This window comes from Ylistrum balloti, unplaced genomic scaffold (assembly GCF_031769215.1).
Source record: "Ylistrum balloti isolate Yb309-2 unplaced genomic scaffold, AGI_CSIRO_Ybal_v1 Utg369774, whole genome shotgun sequence".
Lineage (NCBI taxonomy): Eukaryota > Metazoa > Mollusca > Bivalvia > Pectinida > Pectinidae > Ylistrum > Ylistrum balloti.
In genome coordinates this window covers 107,618-119,741 of record NW_026781966.1, presented here as the reverse complement: position 1 = coordinate 119,741, position 12,124 = coordinate 107,618, and the positions used below count along the sequence as shown (strand labels likewise).

Genomic DNA, 12,124 nt, shown 5'->3' with positions numbered 1-12,124 from the left:
CATGAAGAGTATGATCAATGAAACTGGAGACGATGTACCATACCTGGTTACATATGGCGGAATAGGTAACCCAATTTAAATTATTCACTTACAACTCTGATACTGTAACCTTGGTAACATACTAGCCACAATATACCACTCGGCTAGACTCTCGGAGAACGAGAACTTCTCTTTAACTCGATTGGTTGAGCGTCAGACTAGTACGCCAGGGCTCCCGGGTTCGATTCCTAGCGGAGGCATTGGAATAAATAATGACCTCTGTTATATTGGCGCCCATGTAGGGACCCGGAAATAGTGCTTAGCCATGCGACATCAGCATCGCTGTAACCCCTGGAAACTCGAAAACGAGATATTTCTTGGAGGGGGAGTATGTAACCCTGGTAAAATACTAGCCGCAATATAGCACTCGGCTAAAGAGCGTCAGACAAGTACGCCTGGGGTCCCGGGTTCGATTCCTAGCAGAGGTATTGAAATAAATGATGACTTCAGTTACAGTACTATGTTCCAAGGTATACCGCCTGGAATATGGATGTAATACCACATTTGTTTTGTTCTCGTCATTCTTCTCCACACAGCCCTGTCATGTTCGTGACTTATCTGTAACCTATATAATTGGAGGTGACAAAGTTAACATTTGCTCTGTGATCAGTACAACATGTTAATACTTTATCTGATATTACAGGCTCCGAAAAATATATATATTGTCCAGGTCATGCATTGTCCTCAGGCGGTAGTACATGAATTTCCTGCACTAGGTAAATATTGAAATTGAAATGGGCACACAGTGGGCAAACAGCGCAGAAAGAAATTGGCAAAATACGCGTACATGAAATTAAACTGGACAAAGGAAGATAACTCTCGATTTTTGATGTTCACGTGTGTCAATGTTTTTCATCTCGTACATAACATTTATTAGGGTTACCATTTTAAACAATTAAACGGATAAAGATTGTTATGCTATCAAATACTTATAACAATAATAAATGATTTTAATAATAACCAAGAATAAAATGGTGGTAGACTCTGATACCGAACCGAGCTTGCTTTCTTTGAACTCTACACGGAAAAAAACCCACTGAAACTACACTGTGCAGGTCACTTATGACAATCAGTTCACACACTTCCTGAAACACAACTGATAACTTATCTGATTTATATAACTTATCTGATTATATATAACATACTTATCTGATTATATATAACATACTTATCTGATTTTATATAACAAGTTGATCCGATAATCATTCAAGCTTATTCTAAAATGCTGTTTCTGTATATAAATGAAAACTTCAATTCATTACCCATTCAAGTCGCTTCGGTACACAATCTAGTTGTTTCGGGATATATGAAAAGGTCTATTCGAGTCAGTAATTTATGGTTTTTAATGCAGACTTCATCTTTTGTTTACTTAAAAAAACAAATAAAAAACCGAAATTACCAATATGAATAACCTACATGTTGCACAAGTCATATAATTAAAACATTCTTGGCAGCCTTATCACGGTCGGAAATCCTGGTGAGTCTGCGCATGCTCTGTCGTGAATTGCAGACGACAAAGCTGGCTGTACTTTCAATATTCCGTCGTTAGGTCACTTATGATAATTCGCGAGGTGTTCCGATTTCCTTGTCGCTGGCCTTCGGACGTTGTCAGTTTTCACTACGATCACGAGAGCCGGGAGCTTCTGTCTCGTATCCAACAGGAGAGATGGTTAGTAAGGCACCCCCGGGCATTAGGATACTCCCCTCGGGGTCGTGTGGGGACAGGAATGTGACGTGAGTACTCTACACACAGGTTTACTGGTCTAAAGATGCTGTCATGGGTTTTCAAACTATAAAATTACCCCGGGCCACCACGTTCAAGTATAAGCTTATTACATACATACAGCCAGGTTACTAATACATTTAAAACACTTATTCAGGCTGTCAGTTTATACTAGGTAGCATTGTTGAATGGGTTTACTATTTGTAATTTAACGTATATATTTATAGGTCTGCGTGGAAAATATTAATAAGTGTACCGAGAGACCTGTCGGGTACGAGAATGTTATGTATATTGGTATATATACACATAGTACTGTAGAGCACAGCCGAGCAGTAAAGTGTGAACCGTCACATGATCATTTACACATCTGTGGTTTTTTTTATACAGATATGGTGACAGGTGAATACAACAGACAATTAAATATAAAAAAATGTGTTAATGTGGCATGAGGTATTCTAACAAAAAAATAATAAATGAAAAAACAAAAACAAAACAAAAGCAGTGGAGATGATTGAAGTTGTAAGGCTGTTTTTATTTCTTGGTTTGACCGTAAGGCTGTTTTTATTTCTTGGTTTGACCATGTTTTTATTTCTTGGTTTGACCGTAAGGCTGTTTTTATTTCTTGGTTTGACCGTAAGGCTGTTTTTATTTCTTGGTTTGACCGTAAGGCTGTTTTTATTTCTTGGTTTGACCGTAAGGCTGTTTTTATTTCTTGGTTTGACCAGGGTTAATCCTTTATGACGTAAGGACTGAATCACTGATCTTATTTCGTTCTCTTACGAGCTATGACTCTTCCTTTCCTTGACTGTATTAATAGTTGCAGGTTCGTTCTGACTTATACCTGCTATGTTACATTGAAAGTGCAGACGAACATGTTTGTCCGCAAAAGAGAACAGGACCTAGGATTTTGATAACAGTCTCAACTTCTTGATGGGCTGGTTTATGGATATCCTAACTACATGTAATATGATCCACTGTATCTATAGCCTAGTTACAGGAGAATTACCTATTACAGAATAATGACTAATTACAGGAGAATGGCTAATTACAGGAGAATGGCTAATTACAGGAGAATGGCTAATTACAGGAAAATGGCTAATTACAGGAGAATGGCTAATTACAGGAAAATGGCTAATTACAGGAGAATGGCTAATTACAGGAGATTGGCTAATTACAGGAGAACGGCTAATTACAGGAAAATGGCTAATTGCAGGAGAATGGCTAATTACAGGAGAATGGCTAATTACAGGAGAATGGCTAATTACAGGAGAATGGCTAATTACAGGAGAATGGCTAATTACAGGAGAATGACTAATTACAGGAAAATGGCTAATTACAGGAGAATGGCTAATTACAGGAGAATGATTGATTACAGGAGAATGGCTAATTACAGGAAAATGACTAATTACAGGAGAATGACTGATTACAGGATAATGACTAGATACAGGAGAATGGCTAATTACAGGAAAATGACTAATTACAGGAGAATGGAGAATGGCTAATTACAGGAGAATGGCTAATTACAGGAGAATGGAGAATGGCTAATTACAGGAGAATGTCTAATTACTGGAGAATGACTTATTACAGGACATGTTTATATTAAGACTATTTTAAGTATGGTATATTTCATCATGCATGTTTCAGAAACAGGGTAACAATGCAAGTCAGGTTGTCATAGATAAAAAAAGACGATAATTGGACATGAAAAAGGAGAAACAAAATGACAAAAATATTTTTCTTACTCAATGGTAATGGATAATTGTACAGTCAACTAAGTGTTTGCCTTTTTAAAACTCAGATGAAGTATGGAGTTGTGTGTTTTCTGCTTTTCACTAAGCTTAGAAGAACCATTTAATGTTATTGTGATTTTGACCTCTGGCAAGAATCTTCATCCACGTATTGTGGATGTCTAGTGATGGACCTCCTGTATGTTGTTCAGAGAGGAAGCTACCAGTTGTTATTAGCATAAAGGGACCCCACCTGAAAGTAACCTTGACTATGCAATGTTTAACTCAGCCATTCCAACTAATGAGGTAACATCTGAAACATAACTGCATCTGGTAGATTAATGTCTTAACGTTAGGGTTCCTCTCTCATCTGTTATTGACAATGTTGACACAGCTCTGTATTGAAATGAGGATTTTTGGGCACTCTCGTTCTTTTTACTGTATAACCACATGAAAACATTGACTTTATCAAAATATTATCTGTTTATTAAAGTTCATATGCTAGGCCAGACAGAAAAAAATGTGTTTTCTGTAACATTTTGAAAAATATTAGTGTATACAAGGTAGTTAGACAAGTGAAAAAATATCTGAACAGTTAACAAATAAAATGGTTCATTTTGACATTAACAGTGCTTCTTTGAAAATTGCCTTTTAAAATAAACATATGACACAATGGGGAAACAAGAAACAAGTAGTGTAATCTATTTCAGAATTGTTGTAAAAGGATCTATAAAGATTCTAGAATAATAAAAAATGTTTAACTGTAAGGAAATGATAAATTCTATACAATTTCTGTCATTATTTTATCAGAATTGTGTTGATATAGTATATACAACAGGCCAGTGGTACATGTTATGTTGTGATTGAGAAATTCAATGAGATAAAATTACACTGATTTCTGTTATCTCTGTTCAATGTAAACTGGACAATAAACTGATTACAGGGTATGAAATTATGTCATATTGTACCTTAAATTTGAAGAGTGTTCGAGAATGACACAGAGACAGAAAGATAGAGAGAGACACACAGAGAGAGAGAGAGAGAGAGAGAGAGAGAGAGAGAGAGAGAGAGAGAGAGGGGGGGAGGGAGAGGAGAGAGAGAGAGAGTGTTAAAGAATAACACAGAGATGAAGATAGAATGTTAGAGAATGACACAGAGAGGAAGATAGAATATTAGAGAATGACACAGAGACAGAGAGGAAGATAGAATGTTAGAGAATAACACAGAGATGAAGATAGAATGTTAGAGAATGACACCGGGACAGAGAGGAAGATAGAATGTTAGAGAATGACACAGAGATGAAGATAGAATGTTAGAGAATGACACAGAGACAGAGAGGAAGATAGAATGTTAGAGAATGACACAGAGACAGAGAGGAAGATAGAATGTTAGAGAATGACACAGAGACAGAGAGGAAGATAGAATGTTAGAGAATAACACAGAGATGAAGATAGAATGTTAGAGAATGACACAGAGACAGAGAGGAAGATAGAATGTTAGAGAAGGACACAGAGATGAAGATAGAATGTTAGAGAATGACACAGGGACAGAGAGGAAGATAGAATGTTAGAGAATGACACAGAGAGGAAGATAGAATGTTAGAGAATGACACAGAGAGGAAGATAGGATGTTAGAGAATGACACAGGGACAGAGAGGAAGATAGAGAGTTAGAGAATGACACAGGGACAGAGAGGAAGATAGAGAGTTAGAGAATGACACAGAGAGGAAGATAGAATGTTAGAGAATGACACAGGGACAGAGAGGAAGATAGAGAGTTAGAGAATGACACAGGGACAGAGAGGAAGATAGAGAGTTAGAGAATGACACAGGGACAGAGAGGAAGATAGAATGTTAGAGAATGACACAGGGACAGAGAGGAAGATAGAATGTTAGAGAATGACACAGAGAGGAAGATAGAATGTTAGAGAATGACACAGAGACAGAGAGGAAGATGGAATGTTAGAGAATGACACAGGGACAGAGAGGAAGATAGAATGTTAGAGAATGACACAGAGACAGAGAGGAAGATAGAATGTTAGAGAATGACACAGAGACAGAGAGGAAGATAGAATGTTAGAGAATGACACAGAGATGAAGATAGAATGTTAGAGAATGACACAGAGACAGAGAGGAAGATAGAATGTTAGAGAATGACACAGAGACAGAGAGGAAGATAGAATGTTAGAGAATGACACAGAGAGGAAGATAGAATGTTAGAGAATGACACAGGGACAGAGAGGAAGATAGAGAGTTAGAGAATGACACAGAGAGGAAGATAGAATGTTAGAGAATGACACAGAGAGGAAGATAGAATGTTAGAGAATGACACAGAGACAGAGAGGAAGATAGAATGTTAGAGAATGACACAGAGAGGAAGATAGAATGTTAGAGAATGACACAGAGACAGAGAGAAAGATAGAATGTTAGAGAATGACACAGAGACAGAGAGGAAGATAGAATGTTAGAGAATGACACAGGGACAGAGAGGAAGATAGAGAGTTAGAGAATGACACAGAGAGGAAGATAGAATGTTAGAGAATGACACAGAGACAGAGAGGAAGATAGAATGTTAGAGAATGACACAGAGACAGAGAGGAAGATAGAATGTTAGAGAATGACACAGAGACAGAGAGAAAGATAGAATTTTAGAGAATGACACAGAGACAGAGAGGAAAATAGAATGTTAGAGAATGACACAGAGAGGAAGATAGAATGTTAGAGAATGACACAGAGACAGAGAGGAAGATAGAATGTTAGAGAATGACACAGAGATGAAGATAGAATGTTAGAGAATGACACGGAGACAGAGAGGAAGATAGAATGTTAGAGAATGACACAGAGACAGAGAGGAAGATAGAATGTTAGAGAATGACACAGAGACAGAGAGGAAGATAGAATGTTAGAGAATGACACAGAGACAGAGAGGAAGATAGAATGTTAGAGAATGACACAGAGACAGAGAGGAAGATAGAATGTTAGAGAATGACACAGAGACAGAGAGGAAGATAGAATGTTAGAGAATAACACAGAGACAGAGAGGAAGATAGAATGTTAGAGAATAACACAGAGACAGAGAGGAAGATAGAATGTTAGAGAATGACACAGAGACAGAGAGGAAGATAGAATGTTAGAGAATGACACAGAGACAGAGAGGAAGATAGAATGTTAGAGAATGACACAGAGACAGAGAGGAAGATAGAATGTTAGAGAATGACACAGAGACAGAGAGGAAGATAGAATGTTAGAGAATAACACAGAGACAGAGAGGAAGATAGAATGTTAGAGAATGACACAGAGACAGAGAGGAAGATAGAATGTTAGAGAATGACACAGAGACAGAGAGGAAGATAGAATGTTAGAGAATGACACAGAGACAGAGAGGAAGATAGAATGTTAGAGAATAACACAGAGATGAAGATAGAATGTTAGAGAAGGACACAGAGATGAAGATAGAATGTTAGAGAATGACACAGGGACAGAGAGGAAGATAGAATGTTAGAGAATGACACAGAGAGGAAGATAGAATGTTAGAGAATGACACAGAGAGGAAGATAGGATGTTAGAGAATGACACAGGGACAGAGAGGAAGATAGAGAGTTAGAGAATGACGCCGGGACAGAGAGGAAGATAGAATCTTAAAGAATGACACAGAGACAGAGAGGAAGATAGAATGTTAGAGAATGACACAGAGAGGAAGATAGAATATTAGAGAATGACACAGGGACAGAGAGGAAGATAGAGAGTTAGAGAATGACAGAGAGAGGAAGATAGAATGTTAGAGAATGACACAGAGACAGAGAGGAAGATAGAATGTTAGAGAATGACACAGAGACAGAGAGGAAGATAGAGAGTTAGAGAATGACACAGAGAGGAAGATAGAATGTTAGAGAATGACACAGAGACAGAGAGGAAGATAGAGAGTTAGAGAATGACACAGAGAGGAAGATAGAATGTTAGAGAATGACACAGAGACAGAGAGGAAGATAGAATGTTAGAGAATGACACAGAGACAGAGAGGAAGATAGAGAGTTAGAGAATTACACAGAGATGAAGATAGAATGTTAGAGAATGACACAGAGACAGAGAGGAAGATAGAGAGTTAGAGAATGACACAGAGAGGAAGATAGAATGTTAGAGAATGACACAGAGACAGAGAGGAAGATAGAGAGTTAGAGAATGACACAGAGATGAAGATAGAATGTTAGAGAATGACACAGAGACAGAGAGGAAGATAGAGAGTTAGAGAAGGACACAGAGAGGAAGATAGAATGTTAGAGAATGACACAGAGACAGAGAGGAAGATAGAATGTTAGAGAATGACACAGAGAGGAAGATAGAATGTTAGAGAATGACACAGAGAGGAAGATAGAATGTTAGAGAATGACACAGAGACAGAGAGGAAGATAGAATGTTAGAGAATGACATAGGGACAGAGAGGAAGATAGAATGTTAGAGAATGACACAGAGACAGAGAGGAAGATAGAATGTTAGAGAATGACACAGACACAGAGAGGAAGATAGAATGTTAGAGAATGACACAGAGACTGAGAGGAAGATAGAATGTTAGAGAATGACACAGAGACAGAGAGGAAGATAGAATGTTAGAGAATGACACAGAGACAGAGAGGAAGATAGAGAGTTAGAGAATGACACAGAGAGGAAGATAGAATGTTAGAGAATGACACAGAGACAGAGAGGAAGATAGAATGTTAGAGAATGACACAGGGACAGAGAGGAAGATAGAGAGTTAGAGAATGACACAGAGAGGAAGATAGAATGTTAGAGAATGACACAGAGACAGAGAGGAAGATAGAATGTTAGAGAATGACACAGAGACAGAGAGGAAGATAGAATGTTAGAGAATGACACAGAGACAGAGAGAAAGATAGAATGTTAGAGAATGACACAGAGACAGAGAGGAAGATAGAATGTTAGAGAATGACACAGGGACAGAGAGGAAGATAGAGAGTTAGAGAATGACACAGAGAGGAAGATAGAATGTTAGAGAATGACACAGAGACAGAGAGGAAGATAGAATGTTAGAGAATGACACAGAGACAGAGAGGAAGATAGAATGTTAGAGAATGACACAGAGACAGAGAGAAAGATAGAATTTTAGAGAATGACACAGGGACAGAGAGGAAGATAGAGAGTTAGAGAATGACACAGAGATGAAGATAGAATGTTAGAGAATGACACAGAGAGGAAGATAGAATGTTAGAGAATGACACAGAGAGGAAGATAGAATGTTAGAGAATGACACAGGGACAGAGAGGAAGATAGAATGTTAGAGAATGACACAGGGACAGAGAGGAAGATAGAGAGATAGAGAATGACACAGGGACAGAGAGGAAGATAGAATGTTAGAGAATGACACAGAGAGGAAGATAGAATGTTAGAGAATGACACAGGGACAGAGAGGAAGATAGAGAGATAGAGAATGACACAGGGACAGAGAGGAAGATAGAGAGATAGAGAATGACACAGGGACAGAGAGGAAGATAGAATGTTAGAGAATGACACAGGGACAGAGAGGAAGATAGAATGTTAGAGAATGACACAGAGAGGAAGATAGAATGTTAGAGAATGACACAGAGACAGAGAGGAAGATAGAATGTTAGAGAATGACACAGGGACAGAGAAGAAGATAGAAAGTTAGAGAATGACACAGGGACAGAGAGGAAGATAGAATGTTAGAGAATGACACAGAGACAGAGAGGAAGATAGAATGTTAGAGAATGACACAGAGAGGAAGATAGAATGTTAGAGAATGACACAGAGACAGAGAGGAAGATAGAATGTTAGAGAATGACACAGGGACAGAGAGGAAGATATAGAGTTAGAGAATGACACAGAGAGGAAGATAGAATGTTAGAGAATGACACAGAGACAGAGAGGAAGATAGAATGTTAGAGAATGACACAGGGAGAGAGAGGAAGATAGAGAGTTAGAGAATGACACAGAGAGGAAGATAGAAAGTTAGAGAATGACACAGAGAGGAAGATAGAATGTTCGAGAATGACACAGAGACAGAGAGGAAGATAGAATGTTAGAGAATGACACAGGGACAGAGAGGAAGATAGAGAGTTAGAGAATGACACAGAGAGGAAGATAGAATGTTAGAGAATGACACAGAGACAGAGAGGAAGATAGAATGTTAGAGAATGACACAGAGACAGAGAGGAAGATAGAATGTTAGAGAATGACACAGGGACTGAGAGGAAGATAGAATATTAGAGAATGACACAGGGACAGAGAGGAAGATAGAATGTTAGAGAATGACACAGAGACAGAGAGGAAGATAAAATGTTAGAGAATGACACAGAGACAGAGAGGAAGATAGAATGTTAGAGAATGACACAGGGACAGAGAGGAAGATAGAATATTAGAGAATGACACAGCGACAGAGAGGAAGATAGAATGTTAGAGAATGACACAGAGACAGAGAGGAAGATAGAATGTTAGAGAATGACACAGAGACAGAGAGGAAGATAGAATGTTAGAGAATGACACAGGGACAGAGAGGAAGATAGAATATTAGAGAATGACACAGGGACAGAGAGGAAGATAGAATGTTAGAGAATGACACAGAGACAGAGAGGAAGATAGAATGTTAGAGAATGACACAGAGACAGAGAGGAAGATAGAATGTTAGAGAATGACACAGAGACAGAGAGGAAGATAGAATGTTAGAGAATGACACAGAGACAGAGAGGAAGATAGAATGTTAGAGAATGACACAGGGACAGAGAGGAAGATAGAGAGTTAGAGAATGACACAGAGAGGAAGATAGAATGTTAGAGAATGACACAGAGACAGAGAGGAAGATAGAATGTTAGAGAATGACACAGGGACAGAGAGGAAGATAGAGAGTTAGAGAATGACACAGAGACAGAGAGGAAGATAGAATGTTAGAGAATGACACAGGGACAGAGAAGAAGATAGAGAGTTAGAGAATGACACAGGGACAGAGAGGAAGATAGAATGTTAGAGAATGACACAGAGACAGAGAGGAAGATAGAATGTTAGAGAATGACACAGAGAGGAAGATAGAATGTTAGAGAATGACACAGAGACAGAGAGGAAGATAGAATGTTAGAGAATGACACAGAGACAGAGAGGAAGATATAGAGTTAGAGAATGACACAGAGAGGAAGATAGAATGTTAGAGAATGACACAGGGACAGAGAGGAAGATAGAATGTTAGAGAATGACACAGAGACAGAGAGGAAGATAGAATGTTAGAGAATGACACAGGGACAGAGAGGAAGATAGATTATTAGAGAATGACACAGGGACAGAGAGGAAGATAGAATGTTAGAGAATGACACAGAGACAGAGAGGAAGATAGAATGTTAGAGAATGACACAGAGACAGAGAGGAAGATAGAATGTTAGAGAATGACACAGGGACAGAGAGGAAGATAGAATATTAGAGAATGACACAGCAACAGAGAGGAAGATAGAATGTTAGAGAATGACACAGCGACAGAGAGGAAGATAGAATGTTAGAGAATGACACAGAGACAGAGAGGAAGATAGAATGTTAGAGAATGACACAGGGACAGAGAGGAAGATAGAATATTAGAGAATGACACAGAGACAGAGAGGAAGATAGAATGTTAGAGAATGACACAGGGACAGAGAGGAAGATAGAGAGTTAGAGAATGACACAGAGAGGAAGATAGAATGTTAGAGAATGACACAGAGACAGAGAGGAAGATAGAATGTTAGAGAATGACACAGGGACAGAGAGGAAGATAGAGAGTTAGAGAATGACACAGAGACAGAGAGGAAGATAGAATGTTAGAGAATGACACAGGGACAGAGAAGAAGATAGAGAGTTAGAGAATGACACAGGGACAGAGAGGAAGATAGAATGTTAGAGAATGACACAGAGACAGAGAGGAAGATAGAATGTTAGAGAATGACACAGAGAGGAAGATAGAATGTTAGAGAATGACACAGAGACAGAGAGGAAGATAGAATGTTAGAGAATGACACAGGGACAGAGAGGAAGATATAGAGTTAGAGAATGACACAGAGAGGAAGATAGAATGTTAGAGAATGACACAGGGACAGAGAGGAAGATAGAATGTTAGAGAATGACACAGAGACAGAGAGGAAGATAGAATGTTAGAGAATGACACAGGGACAGAGAGGAAGATAGATTATTAGAGAATGACACAGGGACAGAGAGGAAGATAGAATGTTAGAGAATGACACAGAGACAGAGAGGAAGATAGAATGTTAGAGAATGACACAGAGACAGAGAGGAAGATAGAATGTTAGAGAATGACACAGGGACAGAGAGGAAGATAGAATATTAGAGAATGACACAGCGACAGAGAGGAAGATAGAATGTTAGAGAATGACACAGCGACAGAGAGGAAGATAGAATGTTAGAGAATGACACAGAGACAGAGAGGAAGATAGAATGTTAGAGAATGACACAGGGACAGAGAGGAAGATAGAATATTAGAGAATGACACAGGGACAGAGAGGAAGATAGAATGTTAGAGAATGACACAGAGACAGAGAGGAAGATAGAATGTTAGAGAATGACACAGAGACAGAGAGGAAGATAGAGAGTTAGAGAATGACACAGAGACAGAGAGGAAGATAGAATGTTAGA

At 38.6% G+C, this 12,124-nt stretch overlaps 1 protein-coding gene across 2 annotated transcripts in view; it reads left to right on the top strand.

Moving 5' to 3' along the window:
• The first annotated feature begins 1,705 nt into the window (after nucleotides 1–1,705).
• LOC132544012 (glucose-6-phosphate exchanger SLC37A2-like) overlaps nucleotides 1,706–12,124 on the top strand; it is a 56,941-nt gene continuing 46,522 nt past the window's right edge. For both annotated transcript variants that reach the window (XM_060207571.1, XM_060207569.1), the window contains exon 1: nucleotides 1,706–1,773. In XM_060207571.1, coding sequence (XP_060063554.1) covers nucleotides 1,706–1,773 — 68 coding nt within the window. The remainder of the gene's footprint in view (nucleotides 1,774–12,124) is intronic.